The 12864-nt window shown below is 43.6% G+C and overlaps 1 protein-coding gene across 1 annotated transcript; it reads left to right on the plus strand.

The window, feature by feature from the left end:
• The first annotated feature begins 559 nt into the window (after positions 1-559).
• Positions 560-11302, plus strand: LOC126534165 (uncharacterized). Its single transcript, XM_050181414.3, has 3 exons — positions 560-686; positions 1444-1530; positions 9968-11302. Exons 2-3 carry the CDS (start codon positions 1458-1460, stop codon positions 10513-10515), a joined length of 621 nt encoding a protein of 206 aa, XP_050037371.2. The 5' UTR covers positions 560-686; positions 1444-1457; the 3' UTR covers positions 10516-11302.
• The last annotated feature ends 1562 nt before the right edge of the window (positions 11303-12864 follow it).

Raw genomic sequence — 12864 nt, forward strand, 5'->3', positions numbered from 1 at the left:
CACTGTATACGTTTCGGAATTTGTCTTTTTTCCGAAAAGAAGTCGCACTGACACAAATAAACGATTGATTCTTGTTTATAAAAGGCAGCGAATTTCCAGTTGCACCAAAAAAAAAAAATATTTTTTTTTCTGTATTTTTTACTACCGTGTTCTTTTAAGCGGCTTCACTAAACATGGAGCGCTACTGAACGCGCCTTCACGTGCCGTAATAAAGAACCGGATCCATCCAATTAGCCGTTACAGATATCGCGCAAGGCGAACGCCGAGTAAACATCCGGATATCGCACTGGAAAGCAGTGGGTACCCGAGTCTGTGTCTCTGCGACTTAGTATATTACGCTGCAATCTCCGTGCGCCGTTGCGGTCTCAGCGCTGCGGCCAATAAGCCCATGTTAGAGCCAATAAGTGTGTAACGGATGCGGCAGGCATCATGCAGCCTACCCTTAAGATTGCAAGCGGGGTCACGCTCAACGTGGCTGCTGTTGCGCGTTCGACACGACATGAACTTATCAGGGATCCGCAGACGTTCTTGAAGTTCCGCTTTATAAGGCTGTTCTAAACAAGCATCGTTCAGAACTTCTCGTACAGGGCCATTGCAAGGGAGAGCTTGCATTCACTCAGGGCAACCGGGTTGCAGGACTAGTACTCTCAGCAGCGGCACACTAGAAACAACGGAACGACCAGAAAGTAGGTCACGTTCTCCTTGAGCCATGGCATTGATTCTAGCCGTCTGCTTCAATTCGAGCATAAACGCGTTGTGTAAGATTTGAAACCGACAAGACAAGTGTGGCATCTGTTTGCATTGTTTTGCTCATGTAGAATACTAAACGAAACATACAAACATACAAACATTGCAGTTTTTCGGCTCTGTAAAACATTCAGTTTATTGTAGAAGGTCTTCGTGCAACCTTCAAGCAGCGCGTTTAGACAGGCGTTCGCCACCTTCAGTGCAAAACATTAGTGTCACGTTTCCATGAAGAGAACAGCATGAATATTTTATGCTGCATGTAACATTGAAATTGCGGGCGTAGGCTTCTTAAAGTCGCGTGAGGCCAACAAAACCGAAAGAAATGTTCACGTTGTTAGTTGTCTCACCGAGTGTATTTGTCTAACCACTGATTAGGAACTCGGCCTAAGTGAGTTCAAGATTCTAATGTCAATGTACTACATTTCATTTTGCATGCGACAAAAGAGTTATATCAGTAGCTGCACAACGGTGTCAAATTCTGAACACTCGACAGGAGGCAGTGTTCATGATTGTTATACTTTCTGTGGCGTGTATCCTACCCTATGAAGAACAGTAGCCGCACGTGTACTCACTTGGCAAAATTTACGAGATCTCACCAACAGTTTATTTCAGGCTTTCGCTTGCAAAAGTAATCTACTATTGCTACACTGGATTGCAGTAATCAAAGATTTCATCACCTTGTCGATATCGTTACAGATTTATTAGCAAACATGGGGCCGGCGAAACTCCTTGTGCTATTCGCTTTCTTCTCTTCATCGTGTGCTGCGATGTTCTACAGGACTGGTAAGTTGATCGCCTTAATTTCTCGCATAAACAAACGTGCTTGCTTATCTAATTTTGAAAGCTATACTTTCCGAAACCGCATTTTTGTTAGTATCAGTGTACAGACAGATATGCTTCAATGGCCAAAATGAAAAATCTCCTCTGTTAGTCTTTCAGTATACTTAGAAATGCGACGGCTTGCATTCGGCATAACATAGATAAGGCATGCGTGCAGTCTTACTTCGTAAAGAAGCTGCATACGCAGGCTGCGACAGCCATTGGCCATAACTGACCGTTCAAAGTCGGTGGCCTCGTCTGCCCGTCGACTTGAACCTTCAAGCACTTTATCTGGTCTGACTTTTCTTCCTGTTCTATAGAGTTTCCTACTGTAGTAACCAGAAACAAAGCTGCCGGGACCATGAATACGACTTTTGTGAAGTTAAGTGAAATTAAGTTATAGAGAATGAGCAATATTTAGTATAAGAATAAAAAAAAAGAATAAACACCACGAAGGGGACAAAGCGGAGGGATAGCTTTTGACTTTATTCTGGCGAAACCTGCTATACATCTAGTCTAGAATGTACTCTATCGGCGACCTGAAAGCGTGCTGTCGGTTCTAGTATTACCAAAATCGTCTTGATGTGTACATTTACCATCTACGCATCATAAGACGTTGAATAAATAAAACGTATCAAAATACTGGACGTTCGGTTACACGTGCACAAAGTAACATAGTGAGCATGGTGACATTGTGACTTCTTTCAAAGAGACTGAATAACGTCACTGTCTGTCAGAAGATCACGAAGAACTATGACAGCCAGTCTTTCACTCTTTGGGCGCGACCAGGGAACAAGGCCCCTCTCAACTGATAGAAGACGCATATCCACTCAAATAAAATGGTTGTGTAGGGTGTCTTGCTGGCGCTTCCAATGCGGACACTCGATCAGCAAGTGTTCAACAGACGCATCCTTTTGGTTACAGTGGGTAGAAGTAGGCTACATCATGTGTGCAGGACGACCTCCACGCGTAGACAAGTATGAGCTTAATAAAGATGCGTTGCATCCCTTGGTATAGTGAAGCGCAAAAAAGGGGGCCATTGCTCAATGGGAGAGATGACATCCTGGTAGTCAAAGCAAGTCGCTGCACTAAGTTTTTGTCGCAGTCTAAATATTAAAAGCTTGCCCTTCCATATTGATAATTCAAGAAGGGGTGTAGGTATGCGACTAATGTGACGCAGTGGCTAGTCTGCCTGCTGCCCCATTTTTTTCAATATCGCTATGGCTCGAAATCCATTAGAAACAAACTTGATGGCCAGGCAGGGATGCAAGATGTAGCACTTTTGCAATTTAGTAGGTTAATAAACAACTAGTATCATATGAGTGCCTGCGGCTAGCATTTCCCTATCCGTCCTCCAATCAGAAAAGACAGCCGAGCTACTGAGCACACACACACACACACACACACACACACACACACACACACACACACACACACACACACACACGTCTATATATACATATATATATATATATATATATATATATATATATATATATATATATATATATACATTTTTTTAAATAAAGCTGAAGAGTTCGGACGTTGGGCATGACATCAGGCGCGATAATGGATCAATTTTGCTCACACCATACGTAGCGACGTAGAAGAACACTGAAAATTTTTCATAGGTTGCTGAAACATCAGAGAAAAGCAATGTGACGAAATATTGCTGCAGGTTAATTTGAAGAATGTGTAGGTGAACTTGGTCACGCGCCACAGACAAAGCTGCCGGAGAATATAAGGAAGATTAAAATTTTCAATAACGAATATTCCATTATTGAATAATGTTTAACCAGCTATGGTGCACGAGCAAGCTAGGAAAAGCAAAAAAAAAAGCCGACGATACTGTTGCACAGCAAACGTCGCCCGTCATTCACATTTAGCGTCTCTTTTCCGACTTTAGCGGCCAGCTGTTACGGTACATCTGAACGAAAGTTGTTATACTCAAAAAGAGCGCTCTTGTGTAGAATTAAAGAAAAAACAGTTACGTAAGTGCTAGTTCAGTGGATAATCAACACGTGTGACAGAACAGTGCTAGACAGATGCGCCGTCAAGTGGTCGTGGCTCTCCGAGAGGGATCCCAATCCGAAGCTCTCACATACGTGCAGGCCGATGCATACAAGAGCGTCCCAGACCCAGTTTTTCTTTAAGAATGTTATAAGAAAATTAGCACCCAGGACAGCCACTTCATATAAGAAACTTCCACTGCTGACAAGTGAGAAGAGCATTTTGCGAGCTAGGTTACGAAAGGCGTACAAGCTGCCCCAGACCGAAGTCTTCGGAAACAAACTTTCTGAGCCTTAGTAACATTATGGGAAAGAAAATGGTTCAAAGCATGTGTGTCTCGTTGGAGAAGCGATTAGGGAGAAGTGACCGAAGCTGTTTGAGTAGAAATTACGATGGCAGATAAACGTGTGCTGCCAACGCCGTCACCAATGGAAGTGTGGCATGAATGGGCACCTGTTCCCTGCGTTGAAATGCCCACTGTCAGGGCGTCACTACCGAAACAATTCTGAGATGGATCAGGCTGCCCAACAAGTCCTTGCATCGCAGTGTTCCGAGTTTTACCACAGCGGTTTCTTCAAACTGATTGCGGTGGTGACTGCGTGGTCTGTGACGACTTCGTGGAATACTAGTGCAATGTGTATAGTTTATAATGCCAAGGTGTAGTTGGTGCCATGATGTGTTCATGATGCCAAGGTGTAAATAAATGACAAAACTTACTTTTGCAACGCCCCGCGTAGCTCAAGTAAATAATATTAAGTTGTTTCTGGAATGAAGCTCGCGACAGCTCGGATTCTACGAGACCTATGAAGGGAACCCTTTCTTTGTTTTCTTAGCAGCTGCGTCAGTGGAGATAATGCAGTGATTTCCACGAACACTGTTGTCCGATGCAAGTTGCGTTCATTTCTGTGTTTCTTAGGTGTGTCACAGGGGGTGGTGGTGGTGAAACTATTTCTGAAAAGGGTGCTGAAGGACACCCGACTGTTCGTCAAGGTGCAGAGGCCATCTGCCACATCCGGACGTGGAGCCCTAAGTTCTCAGCCCCTTGCGGGCCTTCTTGACAGCCCAAAGTTCGGCTCGTAGCTCGCTGCCCCTAAGAGCGTCGTCTCACTTATTCTTGTCCTCCAGATAGGAGGCCTGCATCACGAATCCCCACAACATGTGTCCCAAGTTCACATGTCCACCGCACTGTGAACAAGTGAATGATTCGTTGTAGTCTTGGTCGGTTTGGCTCATACCCCTAGGATTGGGGTACGAGTTCGTCTGGAGCAAGCGGATAGTGACCGACTGCGTGCAGTCCCTTGTTTCGTCCCTCAGTCCCTTCTTTCGAAGAGAGAATGCTCTAAGTCCTAAATAGAAGTGCTTGCTGAGCTCATTATATGTCTGAAGCTGATCTTTAAATGCCATAGGAGAAGACGAGAGGGTCTGCAGGGGAGCGCGGCTGGCAAGTCCTCGCGCGGCCCTATGAGCGCATTCATTAAGGTCCAGCTCTCCCACGAAATCATCCATATGGACTGAGAACTCAACTATAGAGTGGGGACTAATGGATCTATCTTTGAGCAACTTCGATACCTTCGCATCTACCACTCCCCTAGGAAAGGCACGAGTGGCTACCCTAGGATCACTATAGATTACGGAGCGTTGTGGATGTAGCACAGCGTGTGCAATGGCCATTTGTTTGGCTACCTCCGGATTCATGGTGTAAACAGAGACTGCGGTACAGGCTCGTTCGTTGGCGTCTATTACGGCTACTGAAAAAGCTTCGCGACTGAAAGCCTGGGTGGCGTCTACGAAGACAGCATCCTTAACAGCCTCGGCAAGAAGAACCTTCGCGCGGGCGAGCCTTCTCCCTTGGTTAAAAACGAGGTTGACGAGCCCGGAAAAGAGACGAATCACAATCGCGTCCCTGATTTCTTTGCTAAGATATCTGACGTTATCCTTTTCATGTTCAGTAAAAGTTAAACAACCGGACGACCTGCGCTGTGCGCTGAGCCTCCGCGATTTCAGCAAGGGTATTGTGCACTCCTAGTTTCGAAATGAGCTCTGTGAATGCGTTGAACGGTAGCCCCAGGGCTACATTGGAGACTCCACAGATAATGGTATCGAGGCATTTCTCTTCTGTTTTCTTTCCATCGAGCATAGCCGCAACATAAGTAATATGATAAAGCACGAAAGCATAAATGAGCCTAATGGCACCATGCTCGCTCGTGCATCTATTTCTATTGACAATGCGTTGAAACATTCGTAGGGCATTCTCCACTTTGCCAGTTATCGTTTGCATCATCAAGCTACTGGATCAGTAATAATCCATAGTTAGTCCTAGGACTCTGGTCGACCCTACTTCAGGGATGCAGTTATCATTAATGTCAAAGAGCACGATATGACGCCAACTATCTTGCTCCCAGCCCTTTGGCTTTCGTCCTGGCCTGGAAGCACGGTAACAGAGTAATTATGATTTCCTCGACAAGCATTTCAGGCCCGCTGCAAAGAGGCGGAGTTCCGTGCTCCTAAAAACCTTCTGCACTCGAGCCCCTCAACTCTCTCTCGCTGCCCACAGCATTCCATAGAGTGACATCATCGGCATAAATGTTGTGTTCAACTACCCTCAAGGCCCAACAATGTTTTGACAGATGACAATCTAGTGGTATATTCTAGTGCCTAGTAAAGAAAGCCTTGGGAGATATGCAAAGGGGGAAGGCAGCTGGGGAGGATCAGGTAACAGAAGATTTGTTGAAGGATGGTGGGCAGATTGTTCTAGAGAAACTGGCCACCCTGTATATGCAATGCCTCATGACCTCGAGCGTACCGGAATCTTGGAAGAACGCTAACATAATCCTAATCCATAAGAAAGGGGACGCCAAAGACTTGAAAAATTATAGACCGATCAGCTTACTGTCAGTTGCCTACAAACTGTTTACTAAGGTAATCGCAAATAGAATGAAGAACACCTTAGACTTCTATCAAGCAAAGGACCAGGCAGGGTTCCGTAAAGGCTGCTCAACAATAGACGATATTCACACTATCAATCAGGTGCTAGTGAAATGTGCGGAATATAACCAACCCTTATATATAGCTTTCGTTGATTACGAGAAAGCGTTTGATTCTGTCGAAACCTCAGCAGCCATGGAGGCATTACGGAATCAGGGTGTAGACGAGCCGTATGTAAAAATACTGAAAGATATCTATAGCGGCTCCACAGCCACCGTAGTCCTCCATAAAGTAGGCAACAAAATCCCAATAAAGAAAGTCGTCAGGCACGGAGATACGATCTCTCCAATACTATTCACAGCGTATTTTCAGCATGTACTCAGAGACCAGGATTGGGAAGAATTGGGGATAAATATTAATGGAAGATACCTTAGTAACTTGCGATTCGCTGATGATATTGCCTTGCTTATTAACTCAGGGGACCAATTGCAATGCATTCTCATTGACCTGGAGAGGCAAAGCAGAAGAGTGGGCCTAAAAATTAATCTGCAGAAAACTAAAGTAATGTTTAACAGAATCGGAAGGGAACAGCAATTTACAATAGGTAGCGAGGCACTGGAAGTGGTTAGGGAATACATCTACTTAGGGCAGGTAGTGACGGCGGATCCGGATCATGAGACGGAAATAATCAGAAGAATAAGAATGGGCTGGACTGCGTTTGACATGCATTCTCAGATCATGAACAGCATGTTGCCATTATCCCTCAAGAGAAAAGTTTATAACAGCTGTGTCTTACAAGTACTCACCTACGGGGCAGAAACGGGGAGGCTTACGAAAAGGGTTCTACTGAAATTGAGGACGACGCAACGAGCTACGGAAAGAAGAATGATGGGTGTAACGCTAAGGGATAAGAAAAGAGTAGATTGGGTGAGGGAACAAACGCGAGGTAATGACACCTTAGTTGAGAGCAAGAAAAAGAAATGGGCATGGGCAGGACATGTAATGAGGTGGGAGAATAACTGATGGTCATTAAGGGTTACGGACTGGATTCCAAGGGAAGGGAAGCGTAGCAGGGGGCGGCAGAAAGTTAGGTGGGTGGATGAGATTAAGAAGTTTGCAGTGACGACATGGCCACAATTAGTACATGACCGAGGTTGTTGGAGAAGTATGGGAGAGGCCTTTGCCCTGCAGTGGGCGTAACCAGGCTGACGATGATGATGATGATGATATCCTAGTGCTATATTAGACCAGTCACAAAAAATTCTGCATTTAATTCAACATAACTGGCTAATGTTTTAGGTTGAGAAAAGAAAAGAGCCAGCAGCCGTCGAAACAATACGAGGAAATGACAATAGTTGATTGAACCTACGAAATAGCTTTAAATGACTTAGTATGGTAATCTTCTTACTTGGAATACTTCCGGAAAAGCCCCTACAGCATAGGAATGATTTGGACATTTTAATGGAAGATTCCATGGAAGAATAAGGCAGCATTGCGGATATTTAAAAAGAAAACATATTCTCGCTCTCAGTTCTACCACAATCGCCGCCGTGTTCGCAACCTTCGATCAGCTTCATTTGAAGGTTTATACGCATGAATAACTTAATTTTCTCATGTTTGCTACCGGAAAAAAATGTGTTTGGGTCAAAACTATCAATAGAAATTTAGTTTGATGTGACTTGAGTGTGAGGAAAACCCTTAAGGTTACATCACTTTGATAGAGGATTACATAAGTCATCGATATATGCTTTCTAACCTTTAAGGTAGTTGTAATATGAAGGCTGGATACTTCTACAATCTCCAGGAGATTTGATTTGGGCGCCCTAAATTAGTAATAAAACAATGGTATTGGGGCTTGCCGATGCATGGATATAGTTTACAGGAGAAAGGAACCGTAGATATAGTTGTCTCTATAGACCACGCAATCAACGCTAATACCGGGCAATCATTATTGAGAACTTTTACAATGTTCTCAAAAATTTTTTTCCTTGAAGTGGAATACTTGTAGTGGTGTACATTACGTAGGTGGGAAACGGAAGTGTATACATGCTAATCAACACAGATAACAACTTAACATCTAAAATATTTGCTTTACAGAATATAGTTCAGTTTACGAATTGTAATCTTTCAGTTCCTAGGGCATATCCAACTAGAATGAAACTTCAGGATGACACCAGTTTTGAGATATTCAATGCTTCCTTATTGAATGCTTCAATGCATAAATGTGCGTTTTGTTAAAAAAAGTCAATTGAAGAATATTCCATTTCTACGACTAGCTTGATCCCACATATATAGATACCCGTGGCATACTCAAATTTTGTTGAAAGTACATAAGCCTTTGAAAGTCGTCAGTTAGAAATTGCAAATTGCAATATGTGCGCTATAGGAAATATTGAAAAAAGTAATTGTTCCATTTGGATATTAGACGATTATGCATTTGGATTTCGGTGAGTAATGCCTGCGGCTTCGAGCAAAACTGCTCAAATACTGTAAACATGGTTTCTAACCACCATGATTACTTAGTGTCTATGGTGTCGGGCTGCTAAGCACGAGGTAGCGGGATCTAATGCCGGCCACGGCAGCCACATTTCGATGCGGGCGAAATGCGAAAACGCCCATGTACTTAGATTAAACGTTAAAGAACCCCAGGTGGTCCAAGTTTTCGGAGTCCCCCATTACGACGTGCCTCATAATCAGAAAGTAGCTTTTCAAGTAAAACCCCATTATTCAAAAAAATATGGTCTCTCCCACAAAAGATAGTTAAAGATATTATAAAAGTCATAAATGGTCACTACGTATATTAGAAAGTTGGAGAACGATGGTGTGCGGTGGCAGAAGCACGTGGCTACATACATACATACACACATACATACATACATACATACATACATACATACATACATACATACATACATACATACATACATACATACATACATGCATACATGCATACATGCATACATACATACTACATAGATACATACATACATACATACGTGCAATAAGCTGCCAGTGTAAAAATACCCCCCCCAACCACCCTCGATTAGAACCACGAACCAAGCTACTAATCTAAATACTGTGTCACACAAAAAAAGAAATACTCATGGTAGAAAGGAACTAAAGTGGGTTTGTTGTGAAGAGAACGGTCGAAAAGCATTCATATATTGGGAGACAAAATGAGTCCCCTAAACTTGAGACGCGGGCGTGCAGCTTTTGCCTAGCGCGCTAGTACACGTCTAGATCATCTTCCTGTAATCCTTAACAGACACCTACGTGTAGCTACTACCATTTTCGAGAGATTTAGCAAAATAAAATATACTTCAGGATTTCTCTGCATGCCAACATTTTGACTAGGGCAGATCACTACTTGTCCTATGGCGTGGCCAATATTAGCTCGAGGATGGCCTTGTATGAAACTGTTTCGCTGAAATGAGCTAAGCGCTTCTTCCTGCGTTTCTCTTTTCAGATGATCCATGTGACTTCACGGACATCCACCTAGACGACGAAATGTTTTCCACGCTCCTGGCCAAGCTCCCGGAAGGTCTCGAGTACGGCCCGCAGAGGTTCCGCTATGTCCTCCCAGGAATTCAAGTCGGTGGAATGACTGTGCATGGCCTGAGCAAGCTCCGCCAGTTCGGACCCCCAATTCCTTACTGCTCCAGAGGAAAGCGCATGGTGCAAGTGGACTTCTACAATACTCAACCTATAGATTTCATCTCGCCATGGATGGCTTGCTCAGACGATAAAGGAAAGCTCAGTCTTCGCGCCGAGCACACGCGGTTCACAGCCCAATTTACCATTGCCGAGTCCACTGGCGAAGGCGTGAAGCTGGAATTCGTGCGCGCACTTCCTGTTACAACGCAGACCTTCCGCGTTGTTCTCGAAGGCCTTGGAAATGGCGTGGGCGTCTTTTTTGAGGCTCTGAGCGTGCTTATACCAAGTTTACTTGAACGAGCTTGGAACGCCCAATTTTCGCATACTCTTGACAGGGCCTTCCGTATGGCCCTTGAGTGACATAAGGAGAAGGAAATATATTTGTGTCACCTCACCGAAACTAAACCTGAAAACAGAACGAACACCATCTTCTAATAATATCGGTTTCGTTTATTTCAAGGAAGTTAATAAAATTGCTCACGTTTATGAAGTGACTTGGTTTTACGTTTCTATACGACGTTGTATCACAATTGAGCTCCCATAGTATGTCGGAGTTGTAAGTGCTAGTCTGGAGGAAATATTCAAAAAAGTGTTCGGGCACGTCAGCTGCCGCCATTTTCTTCATTCTGGAGGAACACCGGTGCGCATGTGTTTATTTATACTACATGGGCTTCCGCAACATCTTTAATGGAACCGATAATTCCGGCACAGTAAATGATGATGATGATGATGAGCAAAACTTTTATTTGAGGTAAGTGGTAATAACTGGAGAATTTTCGCACATAAATTTCTGTAGGAAGATTACGGAGGGATTGACAAATTAGATAGTTGTGAGCATTTGTTGAAGTATCGTCAACGGCTGGCATTTTTCACTCAATGTCTTCTAGAATACAAGACACACACAATTCCAGGATACATAAAACGTCTCTTATTTCCCTCGGCCCTTGTGTTGGGACTAGGACATCGGCAAGGAGGAATTGAACAGGTGAAACGAAATGTTGCAAGGGGTTCTAAGCGGGCAAATTTTGTACGCTGACAGGACAATTCCAAACACGAATAATACCTGCAAATAGAAATAGTTATCGTAATATGGCATGTAATAGTTTAAGAGAGTCAATAAACCATTTTGTTTTTTGCCTCAACGAAACTAAGCGTACTTCTTGTTTATCGCCCTTTGATTGAAATCCTTTTATTCAAACTTATCAACGGCGCCTAAAATGAGGGAACAGTGTCAGTGAGGTTACCCATGCTGGAGCGCAGCTCCTAACAGTTACAGCGGATCGAGGGAGAAATGGAGAACATACGGCGCAGAAACTACGAAGGAGTTCGGAAGAACTAATATGGAGCCAAGAATGAAAATTCAGTCAGACAAAAGCGACTATCTGTGAAATAAGGTATAAGAAACCACGAATGAAGGTAACAGATCACATGCTTTTAAAGTTTGACTAAAATAGCTATCTTTCTCTACGTGAAGAGTTTACGGAACTACATGCTTCGGCTTAACAGCAAACCGTTTACGATCAGCTGCAACATTAGAAAAATTAAGTGGCTTTGTGGGATCAACAGTAGGCACCTTTAAAGAAATTACCGAAAAAAGGAGTAAAGGGAAGTGTCGTACGCTCCATAGGTTCATCATATTGTTATAGCCGCAAACCTTACCTTTCTGATCTAAAGCCACGTGGGTGAAGATTCAGCAGACATTCAAAGTACTGGTATGTATATTCCGTACTTACCCATTGATGGTTAACATTTGCGCGTCATCCACATAATTATTAATGTCGTGGAGAACTTGAGGGCTGCTAAATGAAATCGCAGATTTAAAGAAGTGTTGTTGGGAAACCTTGAAATGTATGATCCTGACAACTCAGGCTGAAACTCACTTGATTGGCTATAACAAACACTATATGGTAAAATAAAGGCTACTACCAGCTTTTACCTCTAAAGAAGAACTAGGGAGTATGTTTGAAAGGCGTTTCTGTCAACCACCTATTGATCTACAAAAAAGGCAGCGTCGAATTCCGCGATAATGACAGACCTGGCAGGTCTTGCGTCAGCCTTCCTTGGTTAAACACATTTGGTCTCAACAACCAGGTAATAAAAATTTTTGCTGGTCACTTTACTGCGGAAAACCGTCACGAACATAATTACCATTCATCGACAGGCACCTATATTGGAAAACCCAGTACCCAATGTACAGTGCCATACTGGATTAGGGATCAAAGGCAACGATGGATGCACCGGTGCTGTCTACTTGTGCGAATAGCAACTCTAGAGCGAGAAACATGCAGTGCCAGTCTACCGTATAGTTTTTCAAATCGAAGCTTTCTTTGCAACCTCCCTGAGCCTGGCTTGCTGTCAGTGGCTGCCACCTGCTGCTGCTGCTCGTGGGTTCTCGTGCAATGGCGCACGCTCAACCGAGGGACGAGAGTCAGGTAGTTGATATAGAATAGTACCCTTTTTGGAAAACCAGCGCTTAGGCGAAAGAAAAGAAAAAGAAAGGCGACTAAACGAACCTGCTTTTCTCTATACTACATATAAGTAGGGTTGTTACAAAATTTCATTCAAGAGCCTGGACACACATACAGTTACAGAGTAACTTCACCGATCGTAAATGCTTGCCACATTGAAATGGGCGGGGTTGCGCATTGTTTGACCCATCACAGTGGAAACTCCTAATGTTACGTGTGAAAATGGAAAAGGTTGGAGCAG

This window comes from Dermacentor andersoni, chromosome 7, assembly GCF_023375885.2.
Source record: "Dermacentor andersoni chromosome 7, qqDerAnde1_hic_scaffold, whole genome shotgun sequence".
Lineage (NCBI taxonomy): Eukaryota > Metazoa > Arthropoda > Arachnida > Ixodida > Ixodidae > Dermacentor > Dermacentor andersoni.

Excerpts from the sequence above, each read along its gene's own strand:
- LOC126534165 (XM_050181414.3), top strand. The coding sequence starts at position 1,458 with ATGGGGCCGGCGAAACTCCTTGTGCTATTCGCTTTCTTCTCTTCATCG. Across the intron at positions 1,531-9,967 it reads TGCGATGTTCTACAGGACTG|ATGATCCATGTGACTTCACG; the intron begins GTAAGTTGATCG and ends TTCTCTTTTCAG.